General features: G+C 47.7%; 1 protein-coding gene across 1 annotated transcript in view; it reads right to left on the bottom strand.

The window, feature by feature from the left end:
• STAG2 (stromal antigen 2) overlaps nucleotides 1-20,881 on the bottom strand; it is a 1,172,735-nt gene that overhangs the window by 211,036 nt on the left and 940,818 nt on the right. The window contains 1 exon segment of the mRNA XM_029607875.1: nucleotides 18,868-18,969. Coding sequence (XP_029463735.1) covers nucleotides 18,868-18,969 — 102 coding nt within the window.

Raw genomic sequence — 20,881 nt, 5'->3', positions numbered from 1 at the left:
TTGCCTCTTAATATGATGGGTCATGCCAAAATTTGATAGCTGTCCCATTTGCTTGCCTCTGCTAATATCCCTGGCACAGTAATTACACCGAGCATAACGCGGGTCTTCTGTCACTTTAAAATGTTTTCCAGATCGGAGATTTCTTTTGTGATCCTCCTCTCTTTACCACCTTGGGGGTGGATGCTGGCACTGGAGTTGAGGTACTAGTGGGTGGTGCACCCTGAGAAGCAATGCCAGCGGGGGCACCAGTCACCTTCTGTCTCCCTTCTGACAGCTCTTCCTCCTCCTCAATATCACTGTAATCTCTCCCCTGCTGCACAATTCTGGAGGTGGAGGCTAAGACAGGACTAACTGATTCTACCGAAGATTCGTCAGCTACTACTTCTTCCGTTTCTGATGAGAATCCCACCCAAGAAGATTCCTCTTCTGAATCAGAAGCTAACAGTGCCAGCGCTACCTTGTGACCGCTAAGTCTCAGTTGAGACTTCTGTCCCCCGGCTGCTCTTGGGTTTCTAAATTTTGTCGGGCTTGACTCTGCCTCCCCTTCCCTCTCCTCCAAAACTACAGGGCCAGAAACAAGTGGTGGTGATGGCGAAGTATCATGGGCCGATTTCGTTTTTTTTGCCATGGAACTGCCATCCCCTACAAAGAGTTTAGATTGCGACAGTTGCCTTTTTAGCTGTACTGGTGGTGTTGCACTTGTGTCTTTTGCGGTGCCTCCGCTGCCAGTCCCAATAAGTCGATTGCATCTCTCCCTGACATTATGGATGATTTTATGTGGTACACTGCCCACTGTCCCACAATAACAATGTTCAGTCTGTTCAAAATACCAAAATGAACAGACTCACTCAATAACAATGTTCAGTCTGTTTAAAAATACCAAAATGAACAGACTCACTCAATAACAATGTTCAGTCTGTTTAAAATGCCCAGATGCAGAGACCCACTCAAGGACAATGTTCAGTCTGTTAAGAATGCCCACTGCCCACTGTCTCACTGCCTGCCTGCCAGTGCACTCATGTGTGTGCAGTGCACACACAAGTAGCTTGCTTGTAAGCAGAAAAGAGGCTGAGTACTCCGGCCCGGGCACTTCCCAGCACAGACCCACTCAAGAACAATGTTCAAGTCTGTTTAAAATACCAAAATGAACAGACTCACTCTCAATAACAATGTTCAGTCTGTTAAGAATGCCCATTGCACTGACAGACTAAGTAATTGGAATTTAATAAAGCAGGAATTTTTTTTCACTCCAGAAACATGGATTACATTGAAAATATTAATATCTCTCTCCAAGCCAGCCCAACACCCTCAATGGTAAATAGTGTCACTGGTCAGTCAGTGCTAGCTGACTAGACCACTAGACTGCTTGAAAGAAACAGGAATAGGAATACTAGTGACTGTAGCTGACCCCTGCCACTAATGCAAGACCAGGAATATTTTTCTTTCCTTTGCTAGCCTAACACAGAATCTGTTCTTTGTTGTCTATCAACTCTGGTTCTGGTTCTGCTTCTATTTCTGCTTGCCTGCCTGACTGCCTCAGCCTGCCACCCAGCCCACCTCCCCACAGAATCGCTGGAAATGTGCGTGAGTCCTTGTGCTGCTGCTTATATACTGCTGGCTCATCATTAAATCCTCAGAGAGCACTGAATGACAGCGTGATTCGCTGCATTCAGTGCTTCTCTGAAAAAGTGAACGCAGATTCACTGCGTTCCGGTATCCATGCCGACCTGTCTGACCCTTTCCTGTGAGTCACTGCGACTCACAGGAAAGGGTCAGACAGGTTGGCATGGCTACCGCAGGGGCGCCGCCATTTTGTGCTAATCCGGGCATCCGAGCTCGCAGCTAATGGCGGCGAGAAAAGCACGCGCCTCGCGGTTCAACATATTCAACATAGCTATGTTGAATACATTGGAAGTCGCGATGCGTTGCGCATCATCACGTTTTTTAAGTTTGAAAAAAAATAAGTTGCGGATTGCAAATGCGTTCAAAACGAATGCACACCCCTACTTGCCAGGTACTTGTGACTTGGTTGGCCACAGGATACTGGGATTGATGAACCCTTGGTCTGACCCAGTATTGCATATCTAAGGTAATTATGTTGATTGTAATTTCTGCCTTTAGTTACAATGTGAACCGGTATGATGTATGCATACTAATACCGGTATATAAAAGTTTCAAATAAATAAATAAATAAATAAATAAAAAGTGGTCTAGTAGATGGTGCATAGGACTATGTATCCAAATCTTGCAAACTCTACCAATGGCTCTCTGTGACCTTGACAGATTAACAATCTTGATACATTTATTTGCTTGACAAAAGTTGGATGCAAAGGAAAATAAAGCTCATTCCCATCTTTCCTACGGAAACTCTCCCACACTTTGTTCTATTATTCAATGTGGTATTTGCATTTTTCCTTCTTATGCCGCCATGATTGCTTTTCATTTCAATCCATTAGAAACAAACCACAAAACACCTTTTAGGTTAGAACAGTTGCACATTGCTTGCTTAAAAAGGGGATATCACTGAGGCTTCAAACAAGAGAGGCAATAAGGAAAGCAGAGTTGCTTACCTGTAACAGGTGTTCTCCAAGCACAGCAGGTTGTTAGTCCTCACACATGGATGACAGCATCCGATGGAGCCCGGCATGGAAAACTTTTGACACACACTGAGCATGCCCAGCATTGCCTCTAACCATGCGTCCATGTGGGGTCCCCTCTTCAGTCTTATAACAGAGTTCGTGAAAAAATAAAATAAACTGAAAGAAAACCAGACTCTGCGGGGCGGTAGGCAGGTTTTTTTGAGGACTAACATCCTGCTGTTCTCGGAGAACACCTGTTACAGGTAAGCAACTCTGCTTTCTCCAAGGACAAGCAGGATGGTAGTTCTCACACATGCGTGATTAAATAGCTTCAGGCCTCTCAGAACATGTGCAGCAGAGAACAGGTGTCAACATGCACAACAACTAGAGCTGCAACAACCACAGGAGCAGGCCTGCACTCAAAAACAGGGCCCAAGGAGGGAAAGTTGGGTTTTCATAGCTGGAAGAAATAACGGAGGACGGACTATCCAAAATGACTGTACCAGGCAGTAATGTGAAGCAAAAGTGTGGAGGAAACTCCAGGTCGCCGCTCTGCAAATCTCGTGAATGGGAACTGCACACAAGTGAGCCACTGAGAGTGACATGGCCAGCACGGAGTGAGCTTTGACATGACCGTCAAGATGCAAGCCAACCTGTGCCTAGCAGAAAGCAATGCAGTCTGCTAGCCAATGTGATAGGGTCTGTTTAGAGACTGCGACTCCTAATCTGTTTCTGTTGAAGGAGACAAAAAGCTGAGTGGGGACGTGGTGAGGCATGGTCCGGTCCAAGTAAAAGGCAAGCACCCTCTTACAATCAGTGTGTGGAGGGAGTGCTTACCTTGGTGAGTGTGAGGCCTTGGGAAAAAAAGAAGGCAACAAAATAGACTGGTTGAGATGGAACTCAGACACCACCATGGGAAGGAACTTGGGGTGCGTCCGCAGGACCACCTTGTCGTAATAAAACTTTGTATAAGATGAGTACGACACAAAAGCTTGCAGTTCATTGACCCTGTGAGCTGCAGTAACTGCGACCAAGAAGATAACCTTCCAAGAAAGAACGCAAGAACGCAATGGCTCAAACGGAGATTTTATGAGTTGCAAGAGGACTACATTGAGACCTCCAGGAGACTGCTGGAAGGCAAGTTGGGGGTTTCAGTTGTAATAAGCCCCTCATGAATTGTCCCAAGAGTGGATGGGAAGAAATCACAGTACCATCTGTACCCCGATGGTATGCTCCAATTGTACTGAGGTGAACCCTCGCTGAAGTGGTCTGTAGACCAGATTCTAAGAGGGACAACAGGTAGTCTAAGAGTGCAGGAGGGGAGCAAGAGAAGGGATCTAGACCGTGTCCCTGGCATCAAGATGAGAACCTTTTCCACTTTAGATTATAAGATTTTCTGGTGGAAAGTATTCTGGACTCCAGAATAACACGTGACACCCTTTGTGAAAGGCTGAGGGCCCGCACAGTCACCCCGTCAACATCCAAGCCGTGAGAGCCAGGGCTTGCAGGTTGGGGTGGCAGAGCCTGCCCTGGTCGATTAGGTCCAGAACTGCCCCCAGTCGGATCGGGGGGGTGTGAGGCCAGGTCCCAAAGGGTCGGAAACCAGACCTGATGGGGCCAGAAGGGGGCGATCAGGATTATGGAACCCTGATCCTGCTGTAACTTTTGGAGCGTTTTCGATATGAGTGGAAGGGGAGGGTAAGTGTAGAGCAACCCAGTGCCCCAGTGAATCGAGAAAGCATCAGCCATCGATCCCCTGCTCCTCTGGCCAAGGGAGGCGAAGAGTTCCATGTCCGGATCCCCCAGGAGTGAAAGATCCGGTTTGCTACCTCTTGACTGAGGGACCACTCGTGAGGCTGGAACTCGTGAGGTTGTCAACCCCCAGAAGGAGTCCAGGAAAAGCAATAACCTTAAAGAGAGTACCTGGAAGGCTATGACCACAAATGCTCATAGTTTGGGAAATAAAATCCCAGATCTGCAGGCCCTAATGGCTGAGGCAGAATTGGACATTGTTGCTATCACAGAGACATGGTTCACAGAATCTCATGATTGGGATACAATACCAGGCTACAACTTGTTAAGGAAGGACAGAGAGGATAGAAAAGGGGGAGGTGTGGCTCTTTATGTCAGAAACAACATCCAAGCATCTGAGCTACAAGGAAGTTGGGGTAAAGAAGAAGCTCTATGGGTCGACCTAAAAAAAGATGACGGAGTGTCCATTTATATTGGAGTGGTTTACAGGCCTCCAAACCAAAAGGAAGAGCTGGACAGAGATCTGATTGAAGACATCCATAAGATAGGTAAGAAGGGAGAAGTGGTGATCATGGGTGACTTTAATATGCCAGATGTAGACTGGAAAATCCCCTCTGCAGAAACTAAAAATAGTAGAGCAATAATGGATGCCATGCAAGTATCTTTGTTCAAACAAATGGTGTTGGAACCCACGAGAGAAGGTGCTATACTCGACTTATTGCTCAATAATGCAGATAATGTCTCAGATGTCCAGGTGGGCGCCCACCTCAGCAGCAGTGATCATCGAACGGTATGGTTTAATATCACTAACAGAATAGGGAAAAGAACCACAAAGACCCGAGTTTTACAGTTCAAAAACACAGACTTTGAGGAAATGGGAAAGTACCTGGAGGAAGAACTTAAAGGATGGGAGAACGAGAGAGATGTGGATCAGCAGTGGACCAATCTAAAAGGAGCAATCACCAAGGCAACTGCTCTATATGTTAGAAACATAAAGAAAAGCAAAAGAAAATTGAAACCTATCTGGTTCTCAAAGGAGGTGGCTGACAAAATTAAAGCTAAAAGAACAGCATTCAAGAAATATAAAGGATCCCAAAGGGAGGAGCACAAAGAAGAATATTTGTATCAACTGAGGGAGACGAAGAAAACAATCAAGTTGGCAAAAAATCAAGCAGAAGAGAGGATTGCCAAGGAGATAAAAAATGGTGACAAAACATTTTTCAGATACATCAGCGAAAAGAGAAAGGTCCAAAGTGGTATAGTGAAATTGAAAGGTGGTAATGATCAATGTGTGGAGAGAGACGAAGAAATGGCAGAAATATTAAACGAATACTTCAGCTCTGTGTTCACTAAAGAAGACCCTGGAGAAGGACCATCTCTACACAACAAGAAACTGGAGGGAAGTGGAATAGATGAAAATCCTTTTACAGTAGAAAATGTGTGGGAAGAGCTAAAGAACCTGAAAGTGGACAAAGCCATGGGGCCTGATGGGATTCATCCAAGGATATTGAGGGAGCTCAGAGATGTTCTGGCGGGTCCGCTGTGTGACCTGTTCAATAGATCCCTAGAAACGGGAGTGGTGCCGAGAGACTGGAGAAGAGCGGTGGTGGTCCCGCTTCACAAGAGTGGGAACAGGGAGGAGGCTGGCAACTACAGGCCGGTTAGCCTCACTTCGGTGGTGGGAAAAGTAATGGAGTCTCTGCTGAAAGAGTGAATAGTGAACTATCTACAGTCCGGAGAATTGATGGACCAGAGGCAACATGGATTCACCAGGGGAAGATCCTGTCAGACAAATCTGATTGACTTTTTTGACTGGGTAACCAAGGAATTGGACCAAGGAAGAGCGCTCGATGTCATATACTTGGATTTCAGCAAAGCTTTTGATACGGTTCCGCACAGGAGACTGGTGAATAAAACGAGAAACTTGGGAGTGAGTGACAAGGTGGTGACCTGGATTGCAAATTGGTTGACGGACAGAAGACAATGTGTGATGGTAAACGGAACCTTCTCTGAAGAGAGAGCAGTTTTAAGTGGTGTACCGCAAGGATCGGTGTTGGGACCGGTCCTGTTCAATATCTTTGTGAGCGACATTGCGGACGGGATAGAAGGTAAGGTTTGTCTTTTTGCGGATGACACTAAGATCTGCAACAGAGTGGACCCGCCGGAAGGAGTGGAGAGAATGAGACGGGATCTAAGGAAACTGGAAGAGTGGTCGAAGATATGGCAGCTGAGATTCAATGCCAAGAAGTGCAAGGTCATGCATATGGGGAGCGGAAATTCGAATGAACTGTATTCGATGGGGGGGGAAAGGCTGATGTGCACGGAACAGAAGAGGGACCTTGGGGTGATAGTGTCTAATGATATGAAGTCTGCGAAACAATGCGACAAGGCGATAGCAAAAGCCAGAAGAATGCTGGGCTGCATAGAGAGAGGAATATCGAGTAAGAAAAGGGAAGTGATTTTTCCCTTGTACAGGTCCTTGGTGAGGCCTCACCTGGAGTACTGTGTTCAGTTCTGGAGACCGTATCTACAAAAAGACAAAGACAAGATGGAAGCAGTACAGAGAAGGGCGACCAGGAAGGTGGAGGATCTTCATCGCATGACGTACGAGGAGAGATTGAAGAATCTAAATATGTACACCCTGGAGGAAAGGAGGAGCAGTGGTGATATGATACAGACTTTCAGATACTTGAAAGGTTTTAATGATCCAAAGGCAACGACAAACCTTTACCATAAGAAAAAAATCAGCAGAACCAGGGGTCACGATTTGAAGCTCCAGGGAGGAAGATTCAGAACCAATGTCAGGAAGTATTTCTTCACGGAGAGGGTGGTGGATGCCTGGAATGCCCTTCCGGAGGAAGTGGTGAAGACCAGAACTGTGAAGGACTTCAAAGAGGCGTGGGATAAACACTGTGGATCCATAAAGTCAAGAGGCCGCCAATGAAGAGTGGGTGACTCGCCAGAATGATGGCTACTGCCTGGAGACAATACCCTTATTCAATAAACATACACATGGTTACTGTGACTCCAACATCACTCTAAGCTTCAACAGCAAGAGGAAATGTGGAAAAAAGGATTTGCACTCACAAAGACGGGAGTAGCTGGCTTGTTACGGCGGTTACTACCCCAAACCAAATATCCAAATTACTACCTCCACCTTCCTCTATTCCTGATGCCTTTCAACTAGCTTGATCACTCCATTCTTATACTTCACTTTCAATGCATATCCAGCATAGTTCTCTGCTTCAACAGCAGGGGAAAAGAAAAAACTGTTACTTAACACATCCAGCAGAGCTCTCTGCTTAAACAGCAGGGGAGAAGAAAAAAGGGTTCGCACTCACAAAGCGGGGAGTAGCTGGCTTGTTACGGTGGTTACTACCCCAAACCAAATGTACCTGATACTTCACTCTCGACGCATATCCAGCATGGCTCTCTGCTTCAACGACATGGGAGAAAGACTGATACATCACAAATTTCCAGCATAGCTCTCTGCTTCAACGGCAGGGGAAAAGAAAAACTGATACTTCACGCATATCCAGCATAACTTCAACGGCAGGGGAGAAGAAAAAAGGATTCACACTCACAAAGCGGGGAGTAGCTGGCTTGTTACGGGGGTTACTACCCCAAACCAAATGTGCCTGATACTTCACTTTCGATGCATATCCAGCATAGCTCTCTGCTTCAACGGCAGGGGAGAAGAAAAAAACTGATACCTCACGCATATCCAGCATAGCTCCCTGCTTCAATGGCAGGGGAGAAGATAAACAACCAATAAGGGCTGTATAACATAATCTGGGTAAAAACAAATAAGCATGGGTGTAGCTTGCTTATTGCGGCGGTTACTACCCCTACTACCTCTAACTAATCAAGCTAGATATTTCACTTGGATGCAGCTCCATCACCGCTCTCTACATTAATGGCGGGGGTGGAAGGGAATTAGAACCAAGAGCTAAGAGAAACAGATAAGTATGGGAGAAGAAATGAGGGAAGCTTGCTGGGCAGACTGGATGGGCCATTTGGTCTTCTTCTGCCGTCATTTCTATGTTTCTATGTTTCTATAAGGTACACTGCCCGGAGGGTGATGCCGTTTTCGATGGCCCACGATGAAATGTGGACAGCCTCCTGACAGAGGGGGAAGGACCCCATTTCCCCGTGTTTTTCAGATAACACATGGCAACCCGATTGTTGGTCTGAACAAGAACCACTTTGTTCAGGAGCTGCTGTCAGAACACCTAAAGGGCATACCGAATTGCTCGCAACTCCAAAATGTTGATCGGCAGCTGCGATTCCTGACCAGACCAAAACCCCTGGATGTGAAGGCCCGCAACATGTGCTCCCCCACCCTGTCTGAGCTGCGTCAGTAGTAAGGGTGGCCTGAGGTTGAGGGCTCCAAAAGGGAAACCCTGCTCCAGATTTGAGGGGGTTGCCCACTACCGTGTTGTGATGAGAAAATGAGCATGCAGGTCCTAAGTAGCCCGATACCTCTGAGAACGCAACGCCCACTGTGCTCTGCGCATGTGCAGGACAAGCAAAGGGGGGTGACATGCAACATCCCTGCCATGTGGCCCAGAAAACGGAGGAATTGGTGTGCCAAGACATGGTGACAGTCGTAGACCTCTCAAGTAAGAGCCACGAGGGTTCTGCCCTGACCCAGGGCAGGAAAGCCTTCGTCTGGACTGTGTCCAGTTGGGCTCCGATGAAGTCCAGTTGTAATGACAGTTGGAGGTGGGATTTTGGATAGTTGGTCAGAAATCCCAGGGTCTCCAAAGTTTTGATCATGATGTGCATGGCAACATGAATACCCCTGCCTTTGAAGATGGGCTCTGACAACTGCCAGACATTTGGTACGGATGCCAGACCAAAAGGCAGAATGCGATACAGATAGTGATTCCTGTCGACCATGAATTGCAAGTACTGCCGATCGGTCTGAAAGATGGGAATATGGGCATATGCGTCTTTTTAGATCGAGGGAGCAGAGCCAATCTTTCACCTTGAGAAGGGGAATCAGGGTGCCCAATGAGTCCATTCTGAACTTTTCCTTCACCAAAAAAACAGTTTAAAGCACTCAGGTCCAGAATTGATCAGAGACCACTAGTTTTCTTGGAGATTAGAAAATACCTGGAGTTGAATCCCTTGCCCTGCTGGCTGGGCAGGTTGGACCGCTTGAGCCAGTATGAGGGCGGAAATTTCTATCCAAAGTATCTGTAATTCCCCTGTTGCTCTCCACCGGAGACACGGAGGTGAGCAGGGTGAAAGTCGCTGGAAATGCAACTTGTAACATTGACGCATGATGAGGAGGAAGTGACGTCATCCCGGGGCAATGGCAGCCTAATTGCCCTAGCTCGACATAGCCGCACAGAAAAAAACAGCATGAAAATGCGGGTAAAAAAGGCACCCCGCCGGACCAAACGAGCAGGAGAGGCAGGGGGAGCAGTTGGGCGTTGAAACGCCACAATTGCAGGTGAACCGAGGCTGCCGGCAAGTGAATGCGGGGCGGCGGTGGAGGGAGCCCCGCGGGAGTGAAACCTTCTTTAAAATGGAGACGACCACGTGGTGGGGTCCGATACTCGCGGCGGCTTGCCTCCCCAGTGCCCCCACATCGGCATAATACCTGCTGTTGAACAGTGCCCCAGAGTCCCAGCTGTGCAGGGAAATTATCAGTGGCTGCAAACAGAGAAAGAGAGGCGGTGGAGGAGCGCGCTCCGTGGGTAGTGGCAGCAGTTAAAATGGCGTCGGACCGCGTGGCAGGGCCCAGGAAGTGGCGAAAATCTGACCCAAAGATCCCAGAGGCTCAGAAGTGCAGTAAAAACAGTAAGAAAAATTTGGGCATTGGGATAGCTTTACCCAGCTGGGACTGTGTTGACCAGGAGTGAGCGTGAGCCGGTTTGCATGTGAATCCCCCGGGAGCTGCAGCAGGCTAACCGACCCTGAATGCCAGATACTGAGAAGTCTGCAGTGGTGTAACACAGCCTTGAAGCTGGGGCAGATCTGAACAGCAACGGCACAGTGAATGGCAACCCGCAGGAAAACGATAGATTTATCAGCGTTTGCTTATTGTGATTCTATGGAAGGGGAGAAAGGAGCCCCGAGGGGGGACGAAGTGGACAAAGTGGCAGTCGTGCCAGCAGATATCGAAGGGTCCCCTCTGGATAAGCAGCCTGGAAACAGTCCCACTAAGCAGGAACTGCAGACATGGTTACAAGATATGAAGCAGGAAATTATTCAGACCTTGAAACTGGAAATCAAGGAAAACATGGGGGTGCTTCGGGTGGAGGTTGAAGAGCTTGGAGAGCGCGTACATGTGGTGGAGCAAAGTGTGGATGAGCAGGCCACTACCCTGGTGCAACACAATAAAGACATCCAAAACTTGCAGCAGGTCACGGAGGACTTACTCACTAAATTGGAAGATTTGGAAAACCGGCAGCGCCGCTGCAATATTAGAATCCGCGGTTATACCGGAGGGGGAGGAAAACACTGGACTATGGACAGGTTGTGCAAAATATCTGTAAGTCCATATTGAGTTCGGAAGCGGATAAGCCATATGGGCAACCAATCCTTAATGATAGAGCCCACCGTGCGCTGGGTAAGCCCATTAATAACAAACCGCGGGATATTGTGGCCTGCCTGCATAATTTTGCCACCAAAGACCTGATCATGACCAAAGCAAGAGGCCTGGGCCGCATAGTGTGGAAAGGAGCGGAGATACAAATCTTCAATGATGTGTCTGTGGTAACGCTACAAAAAAGAAGGGCGATGAAAAATATCACCGAAACCCTGAGAGCGGAGAATGTGAGATATCGATGGCTATATCCGTTTGGTATCATGTTTACCATCAGTGGAAACTCCTGTGTGGCAAGGAGCCCGGAAGGAGCAGAAAAATTCTTGAGACAACAGGGCATTGCAGTCAAAACCCAGCTGACGGAGCAGCCGCCATCGAGAGGAGTTCCCACCCCCCGCTGGCAACGAATGGGAAAGGGAGGCAAAAGGCTCAGACGTCAAGAGCTTGCCAAGGAAGGGGGGGGGGCTCCAGTGTGGGTTGAGGAGGTTACCATGCTGTATTAGAATATGTATCTCCATGGTTGGGGGGGATTCCAGGTTCTGGAGTTATGAATATACTGTTATGGGGATCAAGAGTTGGTTGTGGGATGAAGTACCCATGCTATGTAATAGACGGGTCTGGCGTTTCTGGGTTAAACTGTTCCGTGATAAAGGTTGAATATGTTCGTGGTTACATTGGGGGGGGGGTGCATGATGTTTATTGCCTAATACATGCACATGTTCCGCTTATGTAATGGGGCTACACGGGATGGAATCATTCCTCCTATGGCTTGGGTGAGGATGGGTTCCTCACGGATGATGGAAGGGGTTGGGGGAGGGAGGGAGGTGGGGGGGGGGAGGGGGGGATGGGGGTGGGAGAGGGGGGGTACAATCTTCTGGCGTAGTAGCAACAAGGGGGATGGGAGTCTTTTTCCATTAATAAGTACAGGTCTGTTAGAGGGATGTCCGAATGGCTAAATTGAATATAGTGTCTCTGAATGTGAAAGGGCTGAATCACCCCCGGAAGAGGCAATTGTTATTTAAGGATGCCAAAGCGCATAAGGCGCAGGTATACTTTATACAAGAAACTCACTTGCTGAAGCGAGACGAGAGGTTATTGAGGGATGCTGCATACCCGCATGTCTTTCTGGCTTCTAATTGTGAGGCGAGGAAGACCTGTGGGGTGGGAATTCTGCTGGGTAAAGACTTGAGGGTAGAGATTTTGGATACTAGAAAGGACCGTCAGGGCAGGTATATTGCTCTAGTGTTAAAGATTGATAATGTTTTGATGACCCTCATTAATGTTTATGCCCCGAACCAAAACCAAGGGATGTTTTTTATCCAGCTGGAGCAATCACTTAGTGACTTTATCCAGGGCCCAGTGCTAGTTGGTGGGGATTTCAATACCACCCTGAGCCCTACTATGGATCATAGCGCTGGGCGGGGTGGAGGTAAAGGGCACAGAGATAGACTAAAAATTTTGATGGAGCACTGGGGACTCATGGATATTTGGAGACAACGACACCCTAAGGATAGGGATTACACCTTTTTCTCTAGAGTGCACGGGGTTTACTCCCGTATAGATCTATGGCTGGGTTGTAAGAAATGGGTGGTGGATTGCGAAGAGTCACAGATTGGTCAGATTGTATGGTCCGATCATGCTCCAATATATGGGACATTTCGACTGACGCAGGAAGACAGGGGGATGAAATATTGGAGGCTCAATGATAAGCTCCTTACGGATGTGAAAACTTATGAGTCTCTGCGACTAGACATTGAAGACTATTTTGCGAAGAATGATAACGGGGAAGTCCCTTCCCGGACGGTTTGGGACTGCTTTAAAGCTGTAATTCGCGGGCGACTGATAGCTCGGGGAGCAGCGAAGCTGCGGGAAGCGAGGCATTTTAAGCAGGAGCTGACACAGATCATTGGGAAATTGGAAATGGAACATAAGCGAGTAGGGGGATGTCGGGTCCTCCGAGAGTTAGATCAGAAACGTAATGAGTTGCGGGCCTTATTAGATGGGGAAATTATGGATAAGCTGGACCATAGACGGGGGGTCCACTTTCTGGAGGGTAATAAGCCGGGTAAATGGTTAGCAGGGCAACTAAAACAACAAATAGCGCACAGTACCATCCTCAAGGTAAAGGCACCTAACGGTAGCATTCTTATGGAAAATACGGGAATCAGGAATCGGTTTGCCCAGTTTTATCAGCAGTTATATACGGAAGAATTAGCTGTAACTGCAGACCAAATAGATGACTACTTGGGGCGGATTACACTTCCTAGCTTAAAGGAGCAACAAATCCGAATCTTAGAAATGCCAATTACTAGGGGGGAGATCTCTGATGCTATTTCTAGTTTAAAAATTCACAAGGCTCCTGGGTTGGATGGATATACCGGGCTGTTTTATAAAAAATATAAGGATCTGCTGGTCCCACAATTGCAAAAAGTGTATAATGATATACTTGAGACTTCGGCTCTTCCGGAAACTATGAGATTGGCAGGGATCACGGTGTTGCCCAAGCCGGGTAAGGATAAAACGGTGTGTGGCTCTTATAGACCAATATCCCTACTTAATATCGATCTAAAACTATTAGCTAAAGTGCTGGCTAGACGTTTAAATATGGTGTTACCTTCCCTTATACAGCCTGATCAATCTGGGTTCATACAGGGCCGGCAGGCGGGGGATAATGTTCGGAAAGTAGTAAATTTGATGTGGGCAGCCCAGAAACAAGGGGTGCCCTTGGTCTTAATGGCGGTGGATGCGGAAAAGGCCTTCGACCGGGTGCACTGGGGGTTTTTGTTTGGGGTTCTGCGAAAGGTGGGCTTAGGTCCTAATTTTCAGAAATGGCTTGGAGCAATGTATGCTTGCCCCAAGGCGTGTGTTAAAGTAAATGGCTATTATTCAGAGGCGTTTGCATTGGGGAGGGGCACCAGACAGGGCTGCCCGCTATCCCCTCTATTATTTGCATTGTTTATGGAACCGCTGGCTGCTATTATACGCCAAAATGGGGATATAAAAGGAGTGGACGTAGGGTGTGATTGTTCTAAAGTCACACTGTTTGCAGATGATCTTCTGTTTACAGTGGCCCACCCTCAGAGTACCCTACCGATTTTAGTTCAAGAACTAGACAGATTTAGTGGGATGTCAGGATTCAAAGTTAATATGACCAAAACCGAGATTTTGAATGTAACACTGCCGGCAGAGCAGATCCCGGCGTTACAGGCCGAATTCCCCTTCAAATGGGCTACGACGGGCATAAAATATCTAGGGATCACACTGTCTGCGAATTGGCGGCAGTTGTTTCATCTTAATTATGTTCCCTTGATGAGGCAAGTGATTAAGGATCTGGAAGTATGGTATCCCTATAGATTATCTTGGCTGGGGAGAGTGGCAGTGATTAAAATGAACATACTACCCAGGTGGTTGTACCTCTTTCAATCGTTACCGATAGAGGTCCCCTCGAAATTTTTACGGTCCCTACAAACGAAGGTGTTCCATTTTATATGGAGGAGAAGGCCACCGCGAATAGCGAGGAGGGTGCTGTACCGTCCTAGAGAGGAAGGAGGACTTGCGGTTCCCAATTTTATTTATTTATTTATTTAATTTCTTTTCCTATACCGATGCTCAAGACTAGGTCTTATCGTACCGGTTTACAATGTAACTGAGGGGAAACAATTTTACTATGTATTATCAAGCGGCTCAGCTCCGGGTCATACCGGAATGTGCTGCAGGGCGCTGTCTAAAACTTTGGGCTCAACTGGAGCAAAACCTGGGGGGGGGTATGCCAATGCATATGAGGGTGTGGGGGCTCCCAATGAAAGGACACCCTAAAGAGGTAGAAAATCCCTTTACACAGGCAACGTTAAACGTTTGGAGTCAGTGCCGGGGGAGGCTGACGGGGACAGAGGTGGTGACTCCATTATTACCTATTGGGCTGTATCAGCAAAGACGAGCGGTGTGTGAAGGGGGGGTTGGTCTGGATAGGTGGAGCAGGTGGGGGATTATGCGATATGGACAATTGTTTCAGGACTCTCGTATACATTTCCTTTGAGGACTTACAAAGTAAGCACGGCCTCCCCAGAGGGGAGTATTATCGATACCTCCAGATACGACATTGCCTTCAGGACCCTTATATCAAAGTGAATGTAAGCAGGCAATGCTTGGCGTTTGAAAGTTTATGCAGTACCAGGGACGAATTAAAGGGGACTATTTCAAATATCTACGTTTGGTTATCTGAAAAAGACTTGACCCGTCATCGTTTTCAGCAGGCCTGGGAAAAGGACTTAAATGTGAACTGGACGGCGGCGCATTGGTCTGCTTGCTTTCTTCAAGCATCAAGAGGGACTATCTCGGCCAGCATACTGGAGACTAATTACAAAGTCTTGACGAGGTGGTACCTGACACCGGCTAAATTGCACAAAATGTACCCGGCACAAGATGAAAAATGTTGGAGGAACTGTACACAACAGGGGACATACTTACACATATGGTGGGAATGCCCCACTATCTTACCGTTTTGGCAATGGATCCGGCAGGCACTCATACAAATGCTACACATTCCGGTGGCTTCTGATCCGGCATTTTTTTTGCTGTCTGATTTTCCAGAGCCATGGCCGAAAAGGGTGCGGCAGCTAGTGCACCACGTGCTAAGCGCGGCGCGTCAGGAATTGGCAGCCCATTGGAAGCAGGACAGGCCGCCGGCTATGGAGTCCGTTATACAGCGGATATGGCTTATGCACTCGTGGCTATATCTAAGGGCCATACAACAGGATGCCGTGGCAAAGCATGTCCTCATTTGGGAACCCTTTTTATATTGGTATAATGCGCTTTGAGAACCAAGAGAGCTTTGGAGCAGCGCAGGGCCTCATAGGGACAGAGGTTCGGGGCAGCTAGTTTCTGCGGATATGGTGACATTGTAGGGCTACCTCGGGACACGCTGGAGGCAGCCCATCCCACGGCTCCCATCTTTGAAGCACGAATCAGCCAGAGAGACTGTTACGGGGGGGGGGGGGGGGGGGGGGGGGGGAAACCTGAAAAGAATGGAAAGGCATTGGTTGTGACAGCTTTATTGTACATGTAAGTGGTTTGTATTCAAAGCGAATATGGCTATGTTATTGTTCTGGTTGCCAATAAAATATAAATTAAAAAAAAAAAAACAAACATTGACGCATGATGGACAGGACTCAAAGGTATGATGTGATTGAGGTCCATCGATCTGCGAACAGCTGGAAAAGACCCCAAACCGGATGGATGGTGTCTTGTGGAGAAGATTGACTCATGCTCCCCGGCTGCCAGTCAAAACCCCGTGGCGGGGTTCTGCGGCCGAACACTGGTTGCCTGGGGTGTCTGAGGTTCTCTTGGCCTCACCCTGGGAGTAGGCAGTTGAGCCCTGGACCTCTTTGCTGGCGGGTATTTCTGAGGACGATAAAAGGGTCTCTTCAGATATTGTCGTGAGGGCTTCTTGGGTGGCTGTGTGTCCGAGGTACTAGCTGACAACTCTTGAAGGGTCTCCTGATAGTCCTTCAGCTGCACCACCACCTTCTTAATCCTGCCCCCGGCAAATCAGCCAGACGGTCTGGAACTCAGGGCGTTAAGTCTGAGGCTTGTAGCTATGCTGTCCGCCGGGCTCCTATGCCAGCTGCAGCGGTTCTCATGGCTTTCTTGAAGACGTCATAAGCAGAGCAAACCTCATGCTTATCGCACTCCAGGTCCTGCTGGACTATTGTCTGGAAATCCTCCTGGAATTGCTGTGGTAGGCTCTCAATAAATTCAAGGACCTGCTTCCACAGGTTCCTGGAGTATTGCCCTATGTATAATTGGTAGCAAGCGATCTGGGCAGTCAACATGGCACCCTGAAACACTTAGCATCCAAGGGCATCGAGAGCCCTATGCTCTCGCCCTGAGGGAGCAGAGACATGGGTGCGAATCCTTTTTGCCTTCTTCAGGGCTGGTCATACTCAGTGGATGGCTGGACTAGGTACACCGCGTCAGTGTTCTGGTTAGCTGGTGGTACTGAGATGGGGTATTCCCAAAGGCTGGATATCAGCTCCTTGAATATGTCATGGACTGGCACTGCCACCACCTCTTTGGGGACATCCATGAATTGTAGGATCTCAAGCATCTTGTGCCTGGTGTCATGGAAGAGCAGCACCGATTCAGCAATGGCCTTTACGAATCCCATGAAGGAGAGATTCTCCGGGGGGGGGGGGGGGGGGGGGATTTTCATCACTCTTCTGGTGGAGAGGGTCCGTCAGGTAGATCCTCCGATTCCTCAGAGGAAGATATGGACGCCTCTCCTTCCCAGGGGTCATGGGGCCCCCCCCCCCCCTTGCGACTTTCTGGGGATGCGAGGGGCAAAGACCCAACGGCAGGTAAAACGTAAGCCTTGAGAGCAGCAAGAGAGGAGCTGGAGGCATTGATAGCCCTCAAGGTCACAGGAGCGCCGATGGATCCTACAGCATTGGTGGGATCGGAGGCCCCGAAGGCATCGATGGAACCGATCCTGATGGCCTTGGGTGAGCTGGGAGGTGATGTGGCACTGGGCATCCCTAAGCTGCCATCGAACCCGAAGGCCCTTCCTCGGAGGAGTCGCTCACCGGTATGGAGGCTGGTGGCTGTGGCAGCGGTGCTCCCTAGGGCCGTGAAGGGGCTTGGGACTCTGGAGCTGGCTGCTTCAGAAGGCCAACGAGCAGCATATTGAGCCGTTCCAGCATTGGCGCAAGCACCACTGGAGTAGGCTCTTGCAGCAGTGGCGGCTCCGGTGGAACTGGAGGCTCGAGGCCCTGCAGGGCCCGGCCAATCACCAACTGCATGTGCCTCTCTAACTCCTCCTCAAAGGCAGCCAAGGATAACATGGCTTGAGGAGGAGCAGGAGGAATCGGAATGTCCCCTGGAGCAACGAGCGGCACCAAGCCCTCCACCAGTGTCTGTGGAGGCTGCCTGGAGGCATCGGCATGGTTGGAGGGAATTGCCACCTCTGCCCTAGCCTTCTCATAGGAGGCAACAGACATAGATGCCTGCCCATGGTCTGCCTTAGAAGATGATCGATGACTGTGTTTCTTCGACCCGGAACCAATGGCGACTGTGAGGAACCAAACAGAGAAGGGATGACAAAGATCGTGGTTGGTCCCCCTGCACAGAGATTGGAGCCAGGCAACGTAGGAGGGGGCGATTCCGACAAAGTCAAGAACAGGATCTCCTTTCCAAGCGGGGTGGAGTTCCCCGAGGCCAAGGATGGATCAGACTGCTTGGACCTGAATCAGTTTTCCATTTTATCAAGATGGGCCTGATGAGCCTTGGGGGTCATCTGGGCACAGAGATCACAACTGCGGATATTGTGGATGCTCCCAGGCAGAGAACGCAGACCTTGTGGGGGTCTGAGATGGATATAGTCCAGAGGCACTGAGGGCACCATCTGAAGCTGGTCGATTCCATGGAAAAAAGTACATAGCACGCGGTCGATGGTCGGCAGGCACCGGGAAGGAAGGCCATCCGTGATTAACCGCGTAAGCATGAGGGGATTACCACAGCGCTGAAAAGGACCTGAAGAAGGAACGAGGGACCCTATGCGATGTGTGGAGGAAAAACCCTTCCAAAAAAGCAAAAAGTGTCAAAAGAAGCTCCTTGACCGCAAGGCAACAGCTTCACGGAAAAGAAGAGACTGAAGAGTGACCCCGCGTGGATGCATGGTTAGAGGCATGCTGGGTATGTTCAGTATTTCCGTCAAAGTTTCTAGAAACTCTGACAAATGTTTTCTGTGCCAGGCTCTATCGAACGATGTCATCCATGTGTGAGGACTACCATCCTGCTTGTCCTTGGAGAACAGTAATCAAGCTGGATAACCTCTAAAATTGCAACTATTGTATAAAAAAAAAACAGCTGATTGTGAGAAGAAATTTAAAAACAAAAGCAAAAATTTCAACTTCAGTTCTCTTCAATTTTTTAAAATTATTAATGTAAAAGCATTTAAACAACAATGTATGATATTCTTACCTGTTGTAAACTAAGAATGAGTGTCTTTGCACACTGGATTTTGTCTATTTGCCTTGTTTTGCTCATTGTTTCCTTGATGATATCTCCATAATCATTGTAATACTAGGAAAAATACAAAATAAGGACATAAAGGTGGTATCCATGTGGTCTCAAACTTGTGTACATTTTTTAATTAATTCTTATGTTGGTACAATAAGAGATATTAAAACCTGTAAAGAATTCCATTTTCTCCATGACCAATCTGACAACCAAAATGTCATCCTAAATTTTAGGCAGGCAAAATGAAATGCTGAACAAATTTCACAGTATGTCTGATAGTGTATGATAACAAAAAGTAAATATGGTTTCCGTGAACTGCGTAAAAACGGATTTTGATATTATTCAAAAGGAGAAATGTTATCTTACCTGTTAATTTCCTTTTCAAGAATCCTGCCATACTAGTCCAAATGAGTGTGGTCTCCCTGCCAATAGGCAGAGCAAAAGAACTAGAAGTTTTCTGAGTCATCAATCACTATGCATTAGCTGGAAGAGTAAGCTTCTTCAATATACCATGTCAAAACTAATCAATTGAACAATTATCAGAACAGCAAACGAGTAAAACTTCTATAATTTTTTTTTAAAAAATATGAGCTACTCTAAGGCCTTCTCTCTTTTCTTCCTCCCCTTTAGGGAGTGAGTGCTTGTTGAAGAGAAGTGACTTAACAGGTCTTACCCATTTCTGTTCTCCCAACAAATAGAAACTTAGAAATGATGGCATAAAAAGAACAAATGGTCCACCCAGTCAGCTTATGGTAATATCTGCTGCGCCTTGTAGGTTACCTCATGCTTAGTTTCCCACATCGTAAAAGTCAGGGTCCTTGATGGTTGCTGTTTGAATCCAGTACCTTGTTATGCCTTGCCGTTAAAAGTAGAGAGCAATGATGGAGTTGCATCAACAGTGCTTCGAAGGTAGTGGTGATGGGGTCTGAGATAGAGGGGGGAGGAGGTGAGGATTAAAGGGTGCTGTGTGCTGGAATCTGAGGAGTATGTTAGCAATTTTTGTAAGGAAGTGCTGAGCAATTTCTTCACATCTAGAGGAGGCTTCATTATCGGGAATGGAGGCTGGGTTGACTTGGTGAGATCAGAAACATACGAGAAGAGAGCCTTTGGGTTGTAAGAGTACTCGTGAATTTTGGTTGTATAGAAGTCGCGCTTAGAGTTAAGGGTGGATATTCTGTAGTGGTGAAGGGCAGATTTGTAGCGGGGGAGGAGTGTTGAGGTGTGGGGGTCTTTATGCCAAATTCTTCAAGATGTCTAAGTTTGTTTTTCAAGGTTTTCAGGTCAGTTGTATACCAAGTTGGTGAATTTTTGTAGTGGGTTGTAGTTCACTTTTGGAGATAGGACCTAATTTGTTGGCAATGTCTAGTGTGATGTTACTCCAAGAAGCCAGCACAGCTTCAGGGTTGGAGCAGTCAAGCTTAGGTATGGCAATTAGAGATTGCAACGGAAAGTTCCTCACTGGAGCAGGGTTTTCTAAAGACAAAGCAAAATTGCTTACCTTGTAATAGGTGTTTATCCCAGGACAGCAGGATGTAGTCCTCACATATGGGTGACATCAGTAATGGAGCCCTATGTACGGAAAACTTCTTTAAAAGTTTCTATGAAACTTTGAATGGCACCAGAGTGCCTACTGAGCATGCCCAGCATGCCATGATATTCCCTGCCACAGGGGTCTCTCTTCAGTCTTGTTTTGTAGCAATAAGCGTTAGCCAAAATAAAATAATAAAACTCCGCGGGGTGGCGGGTGGGTTTCGTGAGGACTACATCCTGCTGTCCTGGGATAACACCTATTACAAGGTAAGCAATTTTGCTTTATCCCAGGACAAGCAGGATGCTAGTCCTCACATATGGGTGATTAGCAGCTAGAGGCTGACTCATTTTGTGCTGAAGTAACCGTGAGGTATCGTTATTGAAATGAATCAGCCGAAATCACAGCAGTTTGGATGTAGAAGGAGTTGGGGTTATACTGGAAACA

This window comes from Rhinatrema bivittatum, chromosome 6 (assembly GCF_901001135.1).
Source record: "Rhinatrema bivittatum chromosome 6, aRhiBiv1.1, whole genome shotgun sequence".
In the NCBI taxonomy this organism is placed as follows: Eukaryota; Metazoa; Chordata; class Amphibia; order Gymnophiona; family Rhinatrematidae; genus Rhinatrema; species Rhinatrema bivittatum.
Note: the sequence above shows the minus strand (reverse complement) of the source record. Positions and strands in the feature narration are given on the sequence as shown.